The 23,480-nt window shown below is 38.1% G+C and overlaps 1 protein-coding gene across 8 annotated transcripts in view; it reads left to right on the top strand.

Annotated features, from left to right (window-relative positions):
• LOC119660968 (putative uncharacterized protein DDB_G0286901) overlaps positions 1 to 23,480 on the top strand; it is an 87,303-nt gene that overhangs the window by 48,003 nt on the left and 15,820 nt on the right. For 7 of the 8 annotated variants that reach the window (XM_038070033.1, XM_038070032.1, XM_038070025.1 and 4 more), the window contains 3 exons: positions 2,777 to 3,020; positions 13,378 to 13,571; positions 22,742 to 22,904. In XM_038070033.1, coding sequence (XP_037925961.1) covers positions 2,777 to 3,020; positions 13,378 to 13,571; positions 22,742 to 22,904 — 601 coding nt within the window. The remainder of the gene's footprint in view (positions 1 to 2,776; positions 3,021 to 13,377; positions 13,572 to 22,741; positions 22,905 to 23,480) is intronic. The other variant, XM_038070031.1, reaches the window with a different exon arrangement.

Genomic DNA, 23,480 nt, shown 5'->3' with positions numbered 1-23,480 from the left:
CATTGGCATTGCTATTTTTGAGGGCTTAAAATGTTTTTGGCAGTTTTGGGCAAACAAAACTATCCAAACATCCATAAACCTTCAGTTGAAACGTTACGCCACGCTTTGTGCTTATACTCCACGCATTCTCAATATTAGATATTAAACTACACACTAACATTGGAACCAATAAATGTTCTAGGTAAAATAACACCATTTCCAAAAAGAAAACTATTAGATCTTCAGGAAGAAAAGAAATTTAGCGGCCAAAACGAAGCCAAAATGCACCTTGAACAGAAGATCTCTAGCTAAAATAGCAGCAAAACACATTGCACGAAATCGCGTAGTAGAATAAATACAAAAAAAATATTCAAAACAAAAAACAGCCTCGTCAGAACCTATATGTACATTTTTACACATATAAGTCTATACGCTTACACATCAATATATTTATATTTTCCAGAGCACTAACCTAGGACAAGTATAGATAGTTCAATGCCTTCTCTGCTTCCTTGGCGCATTTTTTACCATTTTTTTTATTATTTTTCATCTTTTTTGTTTTTTGTACTATTATTTTGTCAGTGTAGTCCCACAGAGCACGTTGATCTTCTCCTCAGCTAAGATCTGAATTGTGAGCGGCAGTATGAATACGTGCTAGATCGTGGAACGTTGGGCGGCTGGGTAAACGTGAATGGTGAAAAAAGAAATCATTTGAACCCAATTGAGGGAAAAAAGATTATATGAAAAATAGCTTAACCAACAAGAAATATTTTACATGCGTATATCAAGTGTATGGGGACAAGAGAAACATAGATAAATGTATCTTTATACATATGGCGTGGAAAATGATCAAATTTTTTGGATGTTGCTTATTGTTTTTACCTCGTTGTTGTTGAATTCACCGAGTTTTGTAGTAATTACAAAGATATAGTATCAATTGCAATTACAATTGAAAATAATTGACAATAACATTTTTTTAGACTAGTAGAGTTATTACTACGAAATACTCACGTTTAGATAGATCCATAATTATCCAGGGAAGCGATGAATAGATATCCTGCAATTAAGAAAAAAATACTGTTCATACAAGATTCATGCATCTTTTTTTAAAATAGGAGCAGAACAAATAGAAATGGCCATTCGCATCCAGTTCTACTCAAAGACTTGTATATGCACTTTATGACTCGCTAGATAGACAATCTTAGCGCGGGCAATTTTCAGATTATGCTTGCTGTGGGTCTTGATTTGCATCTCATATATATGTATGTAAACTCGGTTGAGATTAGAAGATGCAATTCCTTAACGGGCTATATCATTTAATAAAAAAAAAAAAAACAAAAAATAAATAACGAAAATCTTTAATCTGAGAATAGAAAATTATCTAAAAATAAGTGCAAATTAGCAAAAGCTTTCCTATGAAAATTAAAAATACTTTTCCTCCAAATGCATATTCCTTAAGCAAAATCTATAAATGGCAGGCGTACGTACCACACTGACCGTACATCATTTATACATATATAAAATGAGAATTGTGGAAAGGCATTCGGTATTTTTTTTTCTCCCAACTAGACTTTTTGGGTATCTTATTTTATTATCTACTTTTTACCGTTTCTTTCTTGTACACTATTCCTTTTAGTTTACTGTTTTTATTACATGCGGCGAGATACGCTGCATGCAGCTATTGCAGAAAACACTTAATACCTACGCAACAACAGATACTAGTTGGATTTGTTGGACGGGTCATTATATAGCAGGAGTATTTAAGATGGCATGAGGATTTTCTTTGTTCCTATTTTGTAATATTACTATTGTCTTGAGATTTGTACATGTTTCACATTAGATGCTACCGTTTATCACTAAAGCGGTCTTTCAACTTAGACTTGGTCAGTTAGAATAAATACTTGATTGTTCTGGTTTGTTTTTTACCGGAATAACTTAATCACCTCCTGTATTGATGCCATATGTTTTGAGCATCTTATAATTGGATGAGTAAGAAACCTTCAACTTATTCTAAAAAATGATACAAAGGAATAAAAACTACTTAGATCCGCCGGAAACGAAGAAGTTTCCGGCTTCAAAGAATGATGTCGACCTTACTCATTTCAAGGCTGTACGCTCCACTAGGAAGTCGATGATTAAAATAGTGCATAAGAGATACTTGTTGAGCGTCGAGGCCGCCATTATCCCTCGTAATTTGAAACGGTTTTGATCCCACACTCGTCCCCCCCCCCCACCAAATCTTTCCTTCTTCCATCAACTTTACTGATTCCGCTGCCAACTCCTCACAACAATCCTGCGACCTTCTTTGTTTGCACTTCTCTTCCGTGTCAATTCCCTCAGCCTCTAGGCGTCTTCTTGATCCATGCTGCTCCGAATGTCATTCAACCCAAAAGTGTCATATGATATTATGTAAGATTTTAAGTCAAATCAAACATTACTGGGACTTTCCAGTATTACTCCAGTCAATAAGGATATCTCACTGATATTACAGAAATATGAAAATGCTACTTAATTTTCTCCATACGAATTATTATATTTTTTTTTTTAACTGTTTACTGAACATTCAATAAAATTTCCCAATTTTATTTACTTTAATTCCTATACTCACTTTTATTTTATGTTGATTTCGTAGAGAAAATAAATGGCAGTTTGAAAGAAATACGCCATTTTACTAAAACGATTGTTTCTCTTTAATAAGATACTGATTAAACCTAGACCGAAATTAAACTGCTTCCTTTTTTTTGTTTATTCTTTTTTTTTTAACATGTTTCACCATTGGAAACAACAACGCCAACAGTTATTCATGCACAAAAGCGCAATGCAACAAATCCAACATTTACCACGTGTCGGATTAAGTGCAGGAATGAGTGCCGAAGTCAAACCACATCAATGTCAGCAATGTTTAAAAAGTTTCTCTAGTAATCATCAATTGGTCCAACATATACGAGTTCATACAGGCGAGAAACCATATAAATGTTCATATTGTGATCGACGTTTTAAGCAACTGTCGCATGTGCAGCAACATACACGATTACATACAGGTGAGTTAATTATTGATTTGCATTAATAAATCATAAGTTTCTTAGGTATACAGTCTAGAAATGCTGATATGCTTTCTTCATAAGTTAAGTGTGCTAGGGAGTCAGTCAGAGTTTTGATTGGGGACCCTATACCATCTAATCTGCCACTGGCTCATGGGCCCTGCACATTCTTGCTCCAGTAATAAAAAAAAGTCCTTTCTAAAAACTTTCTAATGTGGCTTCCCCCCTTAAGCACCAGATACTTTGCGTGTATCTACGGGGCGTAGTATTCTCACAGGATAGATTTTAGGTAGACGAAACAAACGTCGAAATGTCGGTGAAATCAAACAAAATTATTTATTTTCCAATAGTTTAACATATCTTCCATCATATGCATTTCCCTGAAATTTTCTTTGAACCTTTTTATTCAAAAAATTCCAAGTAATTTCTACACTGACCCTACGGGATCAATACGGCTTTTTAAATCCCGTCTGATTCTGGCATAGTTTTTTTAGAAATGATTAAATTTTTTTTTCTGGAATAAAATTTAAACGTGTTGGACTGGATTGGAATTAAGCTTCATCTTACACCTCAAGGAAATTCCTAGTCCAGCTTTGGTTCGACAGGAGAATGCAATTTTCTCAGCTTTTGTGAAAAGTATCTGCACTACTTTGAAGACCAGCATAAGATCTAATTTTCAAAGCTAATCCATAAATCTTTTTTCACCGTGCTACCCTGTCCTGCATACCTAACAAACCTCATCGTCACCATCATCATTGCTGTCATCGTCAAGCGAATTCCATCCTATTTTTTTTTTTCACTTGAAAAAGTGTTTCCACTCGATACCATGCCTCCTCCTCGTATCCTTCTCGTTTCCTCTGTTACCATAATCATCATCAGCAGATGTTTTTTTAAAGTCATTTAAAAAGTTTATTTACCGGTTTTGGCTGACTTATGGCCAGCTTTATTTTTTTGCACCTGACACCAATCCAATTAGTACTCGGTCCAGCACAACAGGTTGTTTCACTGAACGCACTCTCTTACTCTTGCCTTGTTCAACCCAATCTCATGATGGGATTCCCTAAATTGTTGGACGATGTTTTACCATCTGCATTTCAGCAGGGAAGCTACCTTTGAAGACTTCAGATCCGTATTAATCGTTTTTTTTTACTGAGGTTGGTCACATAGTAAAGGGAAGAGAAATAGGGGCCGCAAAAATAAGCTAACGTTCATTTTCTTCCATCTGGTAATCAAGTCATATTCTCTCTTTTTTATTGAGGGCAAAATAAATTTTAATTATCCATTAATACCCACTTGAATCCAGTGTTGATGAAGTGCAAACACGCAGTGGAACAAGTGGTGAAAAAAACAGTACTTGCACACGCTTAATTATGTCATAGTTTCGCGCTTAATTACGAGGAAGGACTCACCGCTCAAACATTGTCTAGCTTTTTTTTCGTTGGCAATTTTTTGTCAGATCTCGAAAAAATCGCGGTGAATAGCATAAGCGAGCAAAGGGACCAGAAAGTCAACTATGAAAGGAAAATCTTAGAAAGGAGCCTTCTAAATGAATGGCCTTTTAATAGTGTAATCATGTCTGACGTTATAATTCCCAACAGTCAAATACCCACGAAGTGATGCCTAACTGCCATCGTACCGACATGTCCTTATGGAGGACGAAAGGTAGACCGGAGAATTTGCTTCAAATCCTTGAAATAGATATTGCCGTCCTAGGTTTTAACGGAGTAGTGAATAGTGATCGGGTTGTGAATCAAGGCGCTTCTATGAAAGGACATGTTGAGGCTCCTAATGAGCTCCGCTGATGGAGACATTTTTTCAGCCCCCGAAATTCCGAGTTTATTTATCCTGCCAGGTACTTCACTATGCAGGTTGAAACTTTTTCCCTCACTACCGTACATTCACTGTGCGAATCATTGTGAAATGTCCTTTTAACGCCATTATCAAGCTTTCGACGTTATGATGTGCTACAAATTGTTTTTTTTTTTGTCGACAACCCAGCTCAAACACAACCTGACATAAAGTGTACACGGTGAAACGAGAAGACGAAAAAAATGCTCCAAAGAATAACCGTCGAAATTTTTCAAACACTGAATGCCTAGCTCCCTCAAAACTCATGGGAGCAAAGTGCTGCATTTTTTTTATTCATAATAAGTACCACTGCCAGCAATGGAAATCATTAAACCCATTTTTTACGGCGAAGTTCTCTACGCTAAGGACTACCACGGCATGCCAGCCATAACGATAAGATTTTCTGAACATGATTTTTTTCTTCTTTAGTTTTCATCGTGTTCAGTTTAGTCAACTCTAGCCGGGGTCGGCAGCATCCCTCGTGGCTGTTAAAATAGCAAGAATTTCAACACTTTCCTGGGGAACGCTTTGTTGATAAAAAGTGTGATTATTTTGTACGTGCTTTTCACAAGCTTTTCATTTAATTGCCTATAATGGCTTTTTTTTTTACACTCCTTTCTATTCGTCCCAATAGAACCCCCATTTCCTTGTCCTTGCTCACGTTGACCGGCTTCTGCTTGTCGACTGCTGGTACTTATGCCCACAAATGGTTGAGCGGCTCCATCAAGAGCAAAAAGGAAACGGCAAGCAGTCGGCCGGCCGGCCAGTCAGCCAGCCCAGCTAGTAAAAAAAAGAACTGTGGGAATTTTCATCCCGTTTGGGTGAAATTATGTTCAGTTGAAAAAAAAAAATGGGAATTAAAATGCATTGGACGAACATTCATGATGAAAATGGGTGGAGGAATTGATGAGGGTTTGTAAAACCAAAATAAAACTCAATCTCTGGAGCTGCTCAATCGTAAAGTTAATTCAATTGTTTATCCATCAATTAAACGGTCGAATGAATTAGTGGCGTAAAGGGACTATAGTAAAGGCTCTCTTTTCTCGTCCTTTATGGGAAGGTAAATTAGTGTGGATTGATTGGTCGGAAATCGAGGAAACAGGATTGAAGTTAATCGCTTAATTGGGCAGTGGTCACTGAGTTAAGCGGCATCTTGGAATTTATTGATTGGTTCCGGATTTTTTGTGATATTTCATTATAGGATTAGTTGTAGAAGAATTCCTGGCAATATCCTTTAATAGGTAAATCGTTTATATATGCTAACTGCAGGATCGGTACACAGACTAGTTTCATCGCTGTTTGTACGCCGCGTTTAAATTTAGCGTACCAATCAAGCATAGTTCATTGCTCTGTTGCAGGAGGTGTCGGTTCTCCCCGTACCTCGTCCAAACACCTCAATACCGTCAAACCTGCGACTGGTTGCGACAATTCCCGACCGATACCCTGTTCCACTCAGTCTTGAATTTACGCATAAATTGACAAACTGCCGTGTTTTCACGGCCTTGAATCTGCGGCTCCCTGCCGACTGGATATCAGAACAGGGTTAAGCGATTCCATCGGGCTGCGTCTGCTCAAGGACGTGGTTTCGAGACTATGGTCGACTCAACCTTCCCGACACACAACTCCGGAGGCCTGCACCCCCAGGAACCTCGATACAGGCTTGGAGGACCTCAAAAGAGTGGCCGCTGCACCCACCATATGAGGGCCTCTGTAAAGTCCTGGAGCGACGGGAGCACTTCCTTTTATTTCCGACTGCCAACAAGAGCGGACCTCTGCCGTCGCCATCGCTCCGCAACAATACACATGTTACTTTGTCAAATTTATGAGTTTGAGTGAAGTGGAAAGTTAAATCGTAGTCACCCCTATAGTTTCACCCAAAACCTTACACATTTGCCCAAATGCATACTCACCGAATACGGAGCCAATATATTCAAACTGAACTAGAAACCAAATGAAATTCCACAGAAAGCCACTTGTTGAATTCTGTCCTGCTCGGTGAATTTCTAACGCGGAGTCATCACTGAAAAAAAGGAAGAAAAACCGGTAACAGCAGGACCCAAATCATTCGGTCCCTAACCGAAAGGCGACTGTAAACTTCACAGACCGGCTTTTCGCTTCCTTCGCCGATATTCCTTGTTATCATTGTCACCCACAATATTTTCGTTGGATCATACTTTTGACGATGCCCGCCACCAAAAATAAATGGTTAATCGCTAAAGTAAACGTGACTTGAATGACTTGACCGCGTTGTATTCCTTTTCTATTTCAAAAAAAAAAAACAAGAAATGCAATAACCCCTACAATGAAAAGTTAGGACAGGACAGGACATTTGACCCTATTCACAGTGCTTTTTACACGGCACGTCATTTTTCAACCTTCGATCATTTTTCCATTGAAAACTTTATATAAGGTTAATTATTATCGATGTTCCTGGTATGCCGCATTCCTGACTCCCCTAGAGCTGAATATTAATCGTCTCCTTCATGGGCTTCTGTTCTGTTTTTTTTTTTTCTTCGCGGTGCTATAAAAAAGGACGACCGTTTAATAGGAGAAAAGCCCGCTCCAGTTTTTGTGGCGACAATGTTACCGCGTGTGTTAATGTCCTTTGGAGCGTAGACTTGATGTTTTAGAAAGGATAGCCATGGCCAGAATCGCAGCGACAATAGATAGCAGGCAACAAGATGATTGAAGACTTTATTTTCCATGTAGTGTGCTCTTGGGAACGATTGAATTAAATGATTACACTCTGGAGTTAGTGTAATCCTTTTTCCATTCCGTTACCACTCGCGCTACACTCCCCATCTGTCGTGCTCATTTATCCTTTTCGGAAGCAGCACTCTATTTTTATTAAATATATTTTCGTTTTTTTTTTGGTTGGGTCGAATATTAAAAATGAGGCAATAACAGTGTACTTAATGGACAACTTTATTTTCACGATGAACAAACAGACGAGACCTGTTTTATGGTAATTGGAATTATTAAAGATTACTCCTTTTTGTGGATACCGCACCGTTGGGGATAATTTTTCTAAGTACAGTAGACACTCCAAATAACGAACACAAAAAACAGAGCTTGTTCGTTATTTCGAACCATTATTTTGAGGGAGATGTAGTAAAATTACTATAAGAAAAACGAGGGTAAATATATGAGTTTTATCCTTGTCTATTATAACATTTTCATTGCGTCTTCCTGGATGTGATTCATCTGATAATATTTGGCAGTCACTCATAATCCTAGGGTCGTTTTCAGCTCCATTCAAGTTTTTTTCTTAGTGGGTGCTACTGTCCCACTGACACCACTTCTTCTTCCTATTTCCTATTCCTAATTGTGTACACAAATACTCTCCTTGGGCGTCTACACCTTCTTTCCAGCGACTCTGCCATGACCGTAAGCTGTAAATTTTTAGTGGACTTGCCGATCCAGCGTGGTACAGACACTCTTGAAGGATCATAGAGGCGGGGTATCAATACAGGCCAGCTGGTGACAGCAAGTCATCCGATGGCATCTTCAGGCCCAGAGGCTCTGTATGAAGATTTTAAATCCACCCGCTACGGGCGAGATCCAACCTAGAGAATCAGAGGGACGCCCGATGATAGAGAGCGCTTGACGTTTGCGAACCCTGAAATGAAAGGCATCGTCGGATGGCTGCCATAAAATCCAGAGAGTATACAGAAAGCTGGTCGGAGGTCATGCCAACCAGTCTGCGATGGCAAGCCGATCAGTTGGGACGGACGATAGGACCTCGTGGGGATTAACCATCCAGTTATTTAGCGGAAAGCCACCCGTCTTAAGCAATGCCGCAAATCCAGGAGTTATGACAGGGTGTCTCAGTGACACCTTCAGAAGCGGAGATTGCGAATTCTACTAACTTTCAGTTAAATTCAAAATTGTATGTTTGATTTTTTCCACCCTCCTCCAACTAAACCCAACAACTAACTACTCGGGAAAGGATACATTCCTCTGAATGCCACTCGCACAATTTTCAACCTTACTTCAATGATTGCATGCAACTTTGTAATTAATCAAGGAAAAATCCATCGTGATAGGCAGATATCTTTTCATTCTTTTTTATTTGTGTCCTTAAACGGTTGATTCCCTCTGGGTACAGGATACCTTTTCTTCAATCTTAACTCTTCTGCCTGTGCCATCGATTTTGTACGTTAGTCGAGTAAATGAATGGATTCTTCCTTCCTTTGTAACCCTTTCCTACACCAATTATTCTACTGCATTGTGGAATACAATGCAAAAGATACGCTACATATTATTCTCAGAGCGAAGAAAAATTAAGGAAACACCAGAGGATAAACTGGATATAATTGATTCATACCAACTACTGTGTGTTATATTATTATATGTTAATGAGATGGACTCACCACTACCGACGGACCAGTTTGTTTCTCATAGCAGACGTAAAATCTGTGATATTAGATACACAGTGGGAATGAAGAAAAAACTACGGAAAGTTTTTAATCATTTATTCATCCCCTAATTTGTATTTCTCGCTTTTTATGCCTACAAATGTTCCTTTTCACTGGTGTCGTTGTTGTAAGCGAGGATATCAGCCCTATCATCTTGTCATTATTATTAAGTGCAAAACGGGGAAAAAAAACTGGTCCAAAGATGTTTAACGTAAGCAGGGAAAAGAATTGGTTGATGAGTTAAGGAAAAATTTTGATTAGTGTATTCTTTTCTGGTTCCATATTCCTTTATTGTTAAGGTGCCCACTTCCGTGCCACTTCTTTTCTCAATAATAATTTGATACTGATTTCACAGGCACTCACAGTGCTAACACCGATTATGGAGTTTAATTTGAATTTGTATAATCCTCATACCTGTATCTACTATCTTTAGTATCCTGAATTGATATACGGGGCCGAAGATCGAAAGCAAGAAGGCTCTCTCCACGACAAGATGAGCGGACCTTGAGAAGAAAAGTGAAGTAGCAAGATCTCGGTGTGGACATTCAAAAAATCCTTCGATAGAAGACAAGAGATAGATATCCTGGTGATCACATATGCCTCATCGTCACAAAGGACTATACTGCCTACCCCGTTTTTAATTTATCTTAGTTCCTTGGAGCAGTTGGTCTCTATGAAGAAGAAGCTCCTAATTTGTGCCGATGGCATTGGCGTTAGAGTACATGTAGTAATCAACTCCTAACAAAAAAGTATCTTTTAATAATTAAATCCAACCCACATACGAAACATTCCTCAATCACCCGTTCAACAGATACAAAATGAATAATCCAAATCAAATGAAAGTTCTCTCCCAGGACCCCTTAAATATTTTCCTTGAATGAGATTTTTCTATACATATCTTGTTTCGAAAAAAAAAAGATATTTTTTTTCATCTGTAATATAGCGCCAGTTGGAAATGAAAACTTTCCAGTTTTTTATGTTTCTTATAAATGCACGCAATCTAAAGAAAAAAATCTGACTGAAAAGGGTTTCATCGTATTCAAAAGTATTTGTGTTCGGAAGTAAAACAGGGATGAACCGGTCTCGAAGGATCCTACTTCCCACGACGACCCATCGCATCTCATCATCATCATTTTCATCTTAACGCATCTCTTATGCTTAACTCGTAGGATGTCCCGAACCGTTATTAATTTTTTTTTTGTCTTATTACTTTGATAACTTGTGAAGTATTACTCTCAAGAATTCCAAAACCGATTTTGAAAACGATATAAAATTTTTTTTCTGGGTATGGCTTTCCTTATACAAAAGGAAAGGGGAGTAATTTAGTGTTGCTTTTATGTTCGTATCCTTTCCGTTAGATCTAATTTCGATTCTTTTTTTTCTATATTCATTTAAATAGAACGTATGTGTGCTCTGAAACGACTGGACTAACCAGCAGGACTAGTTTTTACTTAGAATCCTTCCTAATATAATATTTCTTTGTTTCGTTTGCCACTACTACCACTCCTGACTCGAAGAATGAATCCAATGAACAGGAAACTTTTCAGTTTCTGGTATTGTCGTTAAGGATTTTTTTTCGCCTAATCGAAAGGAGGCGAATTTGGCAAAAATCGTTTGAAAGGAGAGTGTGGAAGAGGGCACATCGGGAAGCGCAATTAACTGAACAACAATTATCCTTATTAGCCCCCATTCTTCTTGTGTCGGAGTGAATTTCCACCTGATTTAATTTAATTAGATGAAAGAAGAGCATGGAGGTAGCTTAACCATTAACTGGTGTCGATATTTTTAGTTATGTTGTTGGTGTCGTGTATCGTTTTGGTTGCGTACACTAGCTTCCCTCCGACTTTAGCATTTCCCGACGATGTTCTGCGGGTTATGCTGATTTTCCGGCAGGATTCCAGGATCCTCCTCTCTCAGCAAAATCGTGGATAGTGGAACAGGATTTGTTCCGAGTCTTCAGGTGTGCAACCACATTGATAATTACGGCAGCTTTGATTCCCTTACCATAGATGGTCTCTGAAAGTAGTTTTGACCTGTCATAGTCACCGGTAGCTAAGTTCGAGGCATCTAAAGCAATGCTTGAGAGACACCTGCTCCTTGAACCGGAAAATGACCCGTTTTCTCCAAGGTCCATCAACTTCGGATCGGATGTGACCTTCCTCGAATATCGGCATATGCTATATCACTTTTCTTTCTGCCAACTGTGGTCCTTGCTCACCCCACTGTAAGCTGATGAATGACCAATCTCTGAAGCATCTTTCCGTGTTTTTCGAACAGGCGTTCTCGGGAGTGATGTACTTTTAAATGCCTCTTTCTCCAGGCTATTGGTAGTATTCGATGCAATGTTGGGCAAGTAATCCATCATCGAGGCACTGCAGTCGAGGGATATCGACGACTGGGAGCCTGCTAGCCCCAGCCCCCCGATTCTTCGCACAGTAAATTTTTCTCTCCTTTCTTACTCCATATTAGTTTCTTGCTCTGGGTGTCCTTCCCATAGCCATTTTTGTCCACGGCTGGGTGTTTTTCTCCCACCTACCTTACTTGTGCGTAAACATGCCCAAACACGCACAACTCCCAATACGTACGAGTTCATATTCGTACGCGTCTGCCGAACATTCCCTTATACACACGAAAAGACGCGCCTGATGGGAGATCTGGAACTCCGGACAGGTTTGTCTGTCTGTCCGACTGTCTTTCACACGCAGTTTTCTCAGAAATGGTTACACCTTTTGACATGAAGTTTGGTTGAAAAGTAGCGACTGTGACCACTCATGCATGCAGTTATACCATTCTACGTTGAAATTAAGTGGGGGAGGGGAAATCCCCATACACGCGAAATAAAGGTTTAATTTTTTTCATCGAATATAGTAATGTGGGGTATTAAATAAAAGATCCCAATTAGTACTTTTCCCAATCAGGTATAAGTTTTGAAGCCGGTTGCGAAGCTGAAAAGTGAGTGGGTCATTAAGAGGTCTCTTCAGTGTCGAATAAACATTAAGAGGTCACTTTAATCAGCACTAACCACCAGTAAAATTAGAAAAAAAATCATGATTATGGTCCTACATGACACCTTAGCCCCAAAATACCCTCCATGTAGATAACTGTTCAAATAAAGTTAATAGACTGAAATTCCACGCCTGATAAACCGGCATCCCAAGGGTGACAAACGTGCGTCTCTCCAGCTCTTATGCAGACCAACTAGATTCGGTTTTGTATCTTTGGTTTTCAGCTAGAAGATCTGAGGGTAAACCTATAACCGGCCCAATGATTGTTGAACAAGCCAAACAGTTTGAACAAGACTTGAACATCGATACCGATTGCAAATTTTCTGAAGGCTGGTTCAGATACTTTAAGACTCGTCATGGGTATCAGAAAATTAGATATTTTTGGTGAACTGAAGCCTGCCGATATTGCATCTGATATCTTGTCCAATTTATAATGTCGATGATACTGGCCTATTGTGGCTGAAGTTGTTGCAGATAATGTCACAGTTACTGAATATGATGCAGTGGGCGGACTGGATGACATTTTAGGTGCTTTACCATCAGAAAACCCCATGTCAATAATGAACCAAAAATAAATAACAGAGTCGGTAGATGATGATGGGGTGATGGAGAATATTCAGACAGATGAGGCCATCATCCAGAGAGTGCCGTCAATCCAACAACACCCAAAGATGATGGAACATACAAAAGGGGGTTGTCAATTTTTTTCGCCGAATATCATGGTCATGTTGGGTATTAAATGAAACGTCACAATTATTACTTTCCGAATTCAGTCTTAGTTTTGGCATCTGCTGGAAAGGCGGGAAGTGCGAGGGTCGAAATTGATGATTTCTTTAACGGATCCATTCTCAAAGCTGTGTCCGGATAGCTGAGTGGTTAGAGCACAAAGTTATCGTACGGAAGGTCGTGGTTCAAATCTCACTGGTGGCAGTGGGATTTGTATCGTGTCGAATACCAGCCGATTTGTAGTTATAAGTTAGAATAAGTTAGAGGTTAGAATAAGGTTAAATTAAGCTCTATATTAACTATCTGATGTGCTCTTCTTTAGTAAATATTTCCCATTTTCTTATAAAAAAAATATTACAGGTGAACGACCATATAAATGCCATTTACCTGAATGTGGTCGTGCATTTATACAATTATCAAATTTACAACAGCATTTACGAAATCATGATGCGCAAGTTGAAAGAGCTAAAAATCGTCCATTTCATTGTAATATTTGCGGCAAAGGATTTGCAACGGAATCAAGTTTAAGGACACACACATCAAAGGTCAGTCATGTATGTATTATGAGTTGTTATGTTCTGTTCTATTTCTGTTAAGTTGCTTTTTATTTGATTTGTTTATATTTTGGCTAAATTAAAGTCGCATAGTTTTGATAGCATGATTAATCAAAGAAGTATGTCATTTCTCTATGTAAATTAAATTGATTGAAAACCAAGACTAATGCCAATATCAAACGGTTTCTTTTGATTTCACTCAAAATAATCTGCTTAATTATTTTCCACTTGATCTCTAGTGGTTTCCCATGAAAGCTGCTCTCGAAATATGTACGATATGTAAAATAAAACCTTATTAAAATCGATTCACTGCCTGTGTGTCTGTCTGTCACACGCACTTTTCTCCAAAACAGCTACACCGAATCAAACGAAATTCGGTGGGCATATGGAAACTATGATATATCACACATACAATGAGTGACATAAATTTACGTGGAGTTTAAAGGGGCTCTTCGCACATGCAAATGGGGGACGTAAATTTCTTTTTCCACCAAGGTGTGAGTCTCGATTAGTGCTTTCCGAAAATAGGATTAGTTTTCCCGTAAATTGCAAAGGAGCAAGGAGTCAAAATAGGCACACTTAAAGTGGGACAGGACTCATTTTGGTGTAAGATTTATTGGGCTCTACTGCTTCCTCAGCTATTTTCGTCACTCTACTAATTGCATTGACAAGTAGATCTTGTCTTTCGGAATCCGAACTGCCTATCTGAAAGGTTACCCTCCCTTTCTGTCGTCGGTAGAAAGTTATTCAGCGAACCACCTTAGAACTGGTTTAAGGGCCACTACCAGAGCTTTACTCGGTCAGTCTGTCTATCTGTCTGTCACACCCGATTTATTCGGTACCGACTAAACCCATTGGCACGAAATTTGGCGAAAATATGTGGTCTGTGAATCCCTTTACATACAACGGTGGGTATCATTTTGCACTACATTTTTCTACGGGAGTGGGAAACACAAAATACGGCTTAGTATTTTTTTCTATTAGATATCTTGACCACTAAATTGACTCCAGGATTCGTATTTCTACCTTGCCGTTTTCCAAAGTGTTATGAATAATCCACAAGATATATCTTACTTTTCTCTTAAGTATCCCAAACAGAATCTTGTTGCTTCTATTACTTAAAATTACCTTCTACATTTATTAATCCTCTTAAATACTCCGATTTCAAAATGCTTATTTAGCGTTTAATAAAAGCAAAGTACACGCTAACTACAAAAAGAAGCCAAGAGTTACTCCTATTCTCTCCTTAAGCACCTAAGTAATTAATTTAAAAGCAAAGTAATTAAAATGAGTTGGAAAACTATTAACGAAAACGCCAGGATAGCCGGCACGGTGCTGAAAAAAAAGCGAAAAAAATCCACTAGTTTCCCTTGACAATTTAGCTATTTGGTTTATAGTGAGAAGCAAGAAGCAAAAACATCGGGAGAAGACAAAATGAAAAAACTGAGTATGACCACTTTGTGGACATAGTAGTTAAGTAGGGTGGCAGCGACTAACGTTGCCTGAATGCAGTTGATGCTTACTAGGAAAGTATCTATAGACGAACAGCTGTGGAAAGAGAGTAAGGATAAAGTCTTTGGAGTCATATATCTTTTGCATAGCCTAATAGTATTTTGTTGCTATTGTTTCAAAGTCTTACCAGAAGAAGCTGAAAATGTCACTGAAAATCTATCTTCAACAAAAAATATCCTTTTCACCCCCTGCATAATATACCGGAATATATATTGTGACCATCTTTTTTCACTGTATATTCGAAAATGAACATGCCCATTACCGAGGACAATTATCTCTGAAACATATTTCGATTAGTATCTTGTTGTGGAGCGGTTCTTACTTATGCCCTTAAGGGTTGTAAATTGCATCGTGTACGACAGAAACGCGAAAATCCCAAAAATAACAACGATAACAGGAGAGTACACTGTTACGTTTTCCTAACTTCTTGCATCAGGGGCTGGCCGAAAGCACAACCAAATGGTGGCTACAAGAACTACAAGGATAGAAAAAACTACAGAAGATACAGAAATAAACCAACCAAAGAAAATAAAGACAACCGACAAAAAATTTAACCAAAAGAGGAACACAAATGGGACATAATGAGCTGAACGTTTTTCACCTTAAGTGCAAGAAACGAGTTTCAAAGTACAATGAGCGTGTAATGGACTAAGGAATTTTAATTTGATTATTATATCAAAATTGTTAAATAAATCTAAAGGGGATAGGGTATGTCGAGATAGTTTTGATACGTGCCCTTTTCAGTCGATTTTATTGTGAATCATCCGGTAATCAAGAAACTATTGATAACCTTTTTTTTTTTGGTTAGGGACTGAGGAGTCCTAAGTTCGCATCCACTTAATGTCGGACCGGGCCAAATAGAGCAACTTACTCCCACTCTTTATAATCACGGACTCCTCTTTTTCAGCTGAACACCCAGAGCTCAAAAATCGAAAGAGGGACAAAGACGGCTACGGTTCATATCAGCATAGAGGCAACTCATCAGATGCTGCCTCACCTCTCGCACAACAAAGGTGCAAATTATATCCAAGTTCGGACCGAAGCTTGGCCGGGGCAAGGCAATTTTTATTCCGGGGCAGAGGTGAGGCAGCGTCTGATGAGTTGCCTCTGCCCTGGTACGAAACCGTAGCCGTCGTCGTCCCTCTTTTGATTATTGATAACCTATTCTAGGCTTTCAAAATCCATCTAGTTCCCATTTTCCAACAGAATTGCCTTCCTCTCTATGAACTTAAACTACTCTATATTATCCCCGAAGCCTTAAAGTTAATGGGTACAGACAGCATGTCAACTCATCCTTAGTCAACCGCTTATAGAGAGCCCAAAATAAATATGAATAAAATCCCCGAAAAAAATTATATGCCACCATGAAAAAAAAAAACCGTTTAATTATGAAATTTTTCCGAATTCACCTAGCTACTAGCTTTTTTTTTAAATGTCTAATGCTCCCATCGTGGAGCCTGAATTTCATCCTCGCATCCCACCAGCACTCAAACTTTCTCGTAGAAATTGAAGAAGGATTCACAAGTGCTGGATGTTTGTTGTTCCCTTTTTTTGTGCTTTCCCTCAATCAGACAGCCCTAAGGTCGATTACTTTTAATCGCACGGTTTTGATTTTTTTTTTTTGTTTGTTTGTTCCTTTTGCTTTCTGAGAGATATGTTTGAGAAAATAGCAAAATGTTGCTTGAAGGGATGAAGGTCGTTGAAGTTATGACCGAACTGGTTGATATTTTTGTCGTTTTTCCTTATGAAAGAAGTAGTCGCTCGGGAAGATGCAGCAATGCTAAATCTTTTTCCGGACCTTGGATAAAAAGTTTGCTAGGACGATTTTTTCGATTTCTCGGGAAGAATTTCGATATATACTCGTATATTGATATCTTCTTGTGTGGCTCATATTTTAGATGTTCTATTGCAAAAAAAAACTTTAAGATTTGTCCACGTTCAGAGGGAAGACTTTAATCACTTCATCATAGAAGCTTATCAAATTGTATGCCGAAAACCACTTCAGGGGACAGCAAGATACGTGTAAGAAGTCATACAGTAAAATTTCACTCCTTAATCTTGGAACGAAAAAGAATTTGCTCTTTAAATTATTATCATTAATGACAAATGATCATTGGTACGAAAATATACCACTATAAGTCACAGTATTGCAATTTCGTCCTTTTTCCAATTTTTCTTTGAGTGGTTTTTTCGTCGTCTGAGAGACACTTAAAACGGTGTCGTAATTATTTGCCTATCTCTTGGAAGCTTTCTTCGAGCATTGCTCCCCTTCAACATTTATCTAGCTCGATAATATCTCAATCCCGAAATAATTAAATGCATTTTTCAGGGTTTTGTGTAGAATAAAAAGATTGAAGTCCTCCAAAACGACCAGGCCGGCTTCCCCTACATGCGAAAAGGGAATATACATTTTTTTTTCAACGATATAGGACACAACAGCACACATTTCAGATTCTAGCTACGCGCGAATAGAAAACCCACGTCTTCGAAGTTTCTTCCAGAAAACAAAAACCGCAAAACCTTGTCGATCTGAAGGGCCAAACTTCCGATATCCGATTTATTCTCCATTATCCAGAAATTCAATTTCCCCATTAAGTTCTATTTATATTCGGACACCTGAATGTGACTAATTGTTGTATTTCCAGAACATCACGTCCAAATTCAATTTTACTTCTCTCTCATAAATTTATTTATGGCCAATGTATCAAAGGAATCTTGCGAAATTGAAATAATAGATTGTTTGATTTCGATAAATCTTCAGATTTTTTTTTACGCACGGAATTGAGTATTAAACAATTTTGAGGCTATTTCCTTATAACAACCGGTCAAATTTATGGCTTATGCATGGGGAGATCTTATGAAAATTAGAACGCCTTTCCTCTTTGGTAAATTGTAGAGCACAAGCTAAATTTGATCCCCTTATTCTCTGGCAAATAAAGATTGATTCTGTCTCCATACACATTATTTTTTTTTTCTCTCTGTAAAGTTGGACAGTTGCAAAAACATAACCAATTATCGTTGAAATCGGTTTGACTTCCATTCAAGTGGAAAACACTTTAAATTTAGGGAATAGTGAACAAAAGGATTTGAGTGACGATTTTTTTATTCGCAATGAAATGCCTCCAAGTAGCCGTAGAAAGCCGGACGATGATTTCGCTTATGCGATTGGCAATAAAGATTTACCATGACGGATGGCCTTTGAGCCATTCCAGCACGACTCGGAACTCTGACCACACGTGAGTCGCCTTCGGTGGTCTCTGCGTTGCATCGAGAATATGCGAAACTAATCGAGGTGAGGATTGAACTTTTGTTGGAGCAACCTTCGTTTCTGCTGTTAACAGCCAAGATGCATGCCCAGGAACGATATCGTAGATAGCGGCAGCATAAGCTCGTTGCAATGCGGCTGTGAATCCATGGAGCTGCGATCTGGGGATGCGAATGGTAGAGATCTTCGCGAGATCGCCTTGAAATTGCGTCCAACGATCTTGAAAAGGTTGCGGTAAAACGAAGTCTCACTCCAGGTTGTCCAGCCACAAGTCCTTGATAATAATCTTGGCTATGGCAGTCACGTGAACAAGCCAGCTTAATGGATCACGGACTGTCTCGGATAAAATCCATCGCTTTCTTATCTCCATAGCTGGGAATGGATAAAAAGCTCATTGACTAAAGCAGGGGCCCCTTGTTATTCGACTGAGGTCTACGAAAGTTACCCCCTCGGAAAAGACGCTTTGCTATGATACGGGTGAAGGAATGCTTAGGCCAGGTACAGCAGGAATGTCACAGGGTTCAAAGTTAGGTCCTGTGGAACATGGTGTATAATGGGGTCCTTTTGCTTCTCGTGGCGAAGGGGCCAATTATTGCTAATGGATGACTCCTTCTCTCCTCTCTCTCCCCTGTTCCCCATCGTCTACCATTCCCCTCCTTACCTCTCTCTGGTTATGACGGGGGCTTCCCATCCATATAAAAAGGGGCGGTGTAATTTTTTTTTTCACAGAATATGGTCGGTATCAAATGAAAGGCCTCAGTTAGTACTGAATGAAACTAATAATATTATTGATACTGAGTGAAACATAGGGGAGTGAGGCCTCGAAATATGTGTCCCAAAAAAGTGTAAAACTGAACCGAAAATCTTAAAACAAATCGCAATGGTGTATCCATACGGAATCTAGGCCACAAAATACTCATACGAACGGCAGGGTTAGAGTTTTGGAAACACAAATGTATATCAAGGAATACTTCTCACACAAGAGGAACAAAAAACCTTTACACCCGAAGCGTCCAGCTCCCGGTATTTTGACTTGTTTAAACTTTCCTCGGGTCTGAAGGACTGCTCCACCTCTAACGACATCACCTGCCGTCCTTATAATACATGTATTTGGACAGCTTGCAATTGGAAAAAATCCTTTTCCCGAATAAAGTCCTCATTATATTTCATCTAATTTGTGCGAAATTTCATCTCTTCTTCAGAAATACAAATATTATCTTTATTTGGAATTAAATTTAAAATGAAATCGGCAGAACGTCTCCCCTTTGAACGAGAAAGGAACAGTGTCAAGGAACTACAGTATACATGATAAAGCTATAAAATATTACGGAAAAATTAAATGTTCAATTTTGGAAATGAAAAACTAATTTGAGGATTAACCTGTTTTTTTTTTGTAAGATGTAAAGAAATAGAGCCCTAGCTAAATAGGATTAAAAAAAGAAGGAAAGCGCAATTGAAAGAAAGATTGTGTATCCATACATATACATACTTGTATTTTTCACTTGAAAATGAAGGAAGTGAAAATGCGGAAGAAGTGAAAATTTGATTAGCGAATGAAATGGAAATTTTTCCGGGACTGCTCCGACAGATTTATGCATGTATAATCTATATACCATTTACTATCTTTTATATACAATGTTATACTAGCTTCGAAGAAACGAGCGGCTTCAGTATCTGATTTGCTTTATGTCCTGTATTCATTTTTCTCTCAGCCATTCCCACTGTCGATGTCCTGTTGAAAAAAGTGATATTTTTATGCAACATTCCCTACCACCCTGCACCTCACCTACGAGTCCTTTCTCGACTTGCAAACGGTTTGAGTTAAGTCTGAGCAAAAGAAAAGTGTAAACGGACATTTCTGATTCCTTAGAATATCTATGCCAAGGGAAAGCGCTGATGAGATAAACATCTAGGGATAGAGAAACAGTCATCGAGTGCAACTTTACGAACAGCATCCCGAGCAAAGACAACAGAGAGTTGAAGATGTAGAAAGAAGAAAATATATTTTATCATAAACGAGAAATGAATTTGTAATTTAATTTTTCATGCAAAAGTAAATGGAACTTAAATTGGTGCACTTCTCTTATGCCATGTAAAAATGACCATTGCCTTTTCACTGAGAAAGATAGATGGCAATGGGTATTTGGTTTCATTTTCTCAGCGCGCTACTAAACATCTTTTAGAGAATTTTATTTTACATCCAATCGATTGCATACCAGGTCTATAAATATGTAACTGCCCTCCATATATAGATGACCATAGCTATTCATGCATAGATAGCTGTAGTAGTCAGCTAATTTTTTCTTATCGACTACCAGATATAATACAAACCTGGCAAGGGTAGAGGCTATAGATCAAGAGGTTCCAACAAAACCCCACGAGGTAGAAATAGTGAAAAGGCTCGGACATTGCATAATGACGAGCTGGTCGAGGAAGACGAAAATTGTATAGATGACGAAGTAAAGGTCACTCAGACAAGCCACAAGAGACCAAAGGGGACATCAAATAGAAGTGTTGACCGACCATAAGTAAATCGGACCCATCTTAGGGAATTACCATGATCTATCCATGGAAGGACACCAGGGGATCATGAAAACATACAAGAGACTGTCGAAAAAGTACTGGTGGAGAAATATGCTATATAAGGAAGTACATTCAGGTCAGGTAATGAAGGCATCCTTACCCATCAAGATGCCGATGGTAATAACGAACATCGCAGAGAGACATTTGATAAAGTATATATAGACATAGTGGGTCCACTAGAAACTACGGCTACTAGGAGTTTTTGATCAGATACTATCTTGATATGGAATACCAAAGCAGCTAGTAACAGATCAGGCAACAAATTTCCTGAATGATCTGTTTAAAGGAGTCCGTAGCCTACGAAAAATTACAAACATGCAAACTTGTACATATCATCCACAATCAAACGGAGTTGGTGGAATACTTGCGTAGCATAGTAGATGAAAACCCGAAAAAATGGAGTCAGTATTTGCGAGGTGCAGTACACATGGCAGTACTAAACTGACTCCAATGAAGTGCGTGTACGGATTCAACCCAGATGTTCCATCAAACCTAAGGCGTAAACCAGAACCATTGTACAGAGAGGAATCTGCTAAAGAGCCCTGTTTTGAGCATCAAGAGGATGTTCACCTGGTGAACAAAATCCTCCTAAGTTCATTCAGGTAGTATTCGCAAGCGAAGGAAGCTCTGATGCTAATACTAACAAGCCCGGAGGGTGTAAACCCCGAAAGATAGCGGGAATGCTACCGGAACTCGCGTTGGGTGCCAATTCTACTACATTCATAACAAATATGGTCCCACGTTGGGCGCCAACTCCGTTAAGTAAGTAGTCGAAGATTCACATCATTCTACGTTGAATTTACGGGGATTCCCCAATTTTTCACTCAATAGAGTCGTGTAGGCTATCAAATGAAAGGTCTGGGTAAGTGCTTTCAGAAGCCGGTCTAAGTTATGACATTTATTGGAAAGGTGGGGAGTACGGGAGGTTGGTTTTTGTAATGTTGCGCAGCGTATCTTTGCAATACTCTTTTCTGGTTGTTTCAATCTTACGCCTAGTATCTTTGCGTTATTGAAAAGTGAAAGTTTTGAGGCTTAAAAGCGGCTTTCTTCTTAGGAATTACGCTGGAGGAACTAGTCACTATTGATTATGAATTTATGGATTTTTTTAGGGTATTTTAAGCCAAAAAAAGTGAAGAAACAAAATTCCCAAGCAGAGATATCAGCTTAATTATTCTCTAATTCAACGAAAAATACTAATTTATGTAACAAATAGTGAAAAATAATTATAATTAAGTAGTCAGTTGTTTTGGTTAAAAATTAATCACTCGCAACCCGCAATTATCACAAATGTAAACTTACAACAAAATAGATAAAAGCAAATATCTGTTGGAGAAAATATTTATTTTTCCAATGGTTTACCGATTTGCTTATCTCTGATGAGGTGGCAGCAACTCAGCGAAACGTTGGAGAAATAAAAGATTTTTCCTTCTTTTATCTATTTAGGTCGAAGCCTATATTTATGAAAATTGTCATTTTCAATTGTGATATCTGCAAATCATTAGAGTTGTCTTAACAGTTTGAGGTATTTTTTTTAGAACAGATGCAAATTAAGTGTGGCTTTCAAATAAAGATCTAATTAGAAAAGATTCCATCTTTCATTGTTTTTAATTTTTACTCATTTCAAATACCGCCTAAAAATTGCATGTACAAAATATAAATATAAATTATAATATAAATAATCGATTATAATTATAAACATTTTTATATCTAATTTTTTTATCTTCCTTTCTCCTCTCACACGCAACTTGGGACGAATTAATTAACATTTAAATTGAAAAAAAAAACTAAATCATCAAAAATATAACAACAGGAGCTGCAACTGCATCTAGGTGTACTACAACAACATGCGGCCTTAATCGGTGGCCCAAATGCATCAACTTGTCCAATTTGCCATAAACTATTTTTGGGCGGTGAAGCGCTCATGGAACATATGAAGCATACGCATAAGGATCCAAATGCATCAGGTGTTGCCAGTAAGTATTAAATTTATGCTCTATTTACTTTCATAGATGAAAAGTAGAATTTTCAAAATGCAGATACTTTTCTTTTTTTTGTTTTAAATAGAAAATATTCCATTCCTTTTTTCACTTTTTTTCCCTAAATTTCGATTATGTTTTTCTAGTCGGGTATTCGGTTCTATATTTTCATAATTTGTTGTTTCCTTTTCATTATCATTTGTCTAAGAAAAAGGGGAAAATGCTTTCATTAATCAACGAATGTTCCTTATGAGTTACAAAACTGGTCACTAATTATTCAACCTAGACCATACATATAAGACCATACACATAAGATTGTAGTTTCCTAATGATTTTGATTTGGAGGAAAAAATGTTCCCAACTATTCTTAAATTCATTTGTGAACTGAGCCATTGAAAGTCTTCGATGAAATGTTGCTAGAATTTGAGATTATTAACATAAAATGCATACAGTGGAATCCCAATAATTCGTACATCGATTATTCACATTTCCGGCTAATTCGTACAAATTTTTCGGTCCCGAAAGTTAATCTTTATTTGCACTCCCGATAATTGGTAATCACGATATTGAAAA

This window comes from Hermetia illucens, chromosome 7, assembly GCF_905115235.1.
Source record: "Hermetia illucens chromosome 7, iHerIll2.2.curated.20191125, whole genome shotgun sequence".
In the NCBI taxonomy this organism is placed as follows: domain Eukaryota; kingdom Metazoa; phylum Arthropoda; class Insecta; order Diptera; family Stratiomyidae; genus Hermetia; species Hermetia illucens.
The sequence above is the reverse complement of the archived record's forward strand: the minus strand, read 5'-3'. Positions and strand labels throughout refer to the sequence as shown.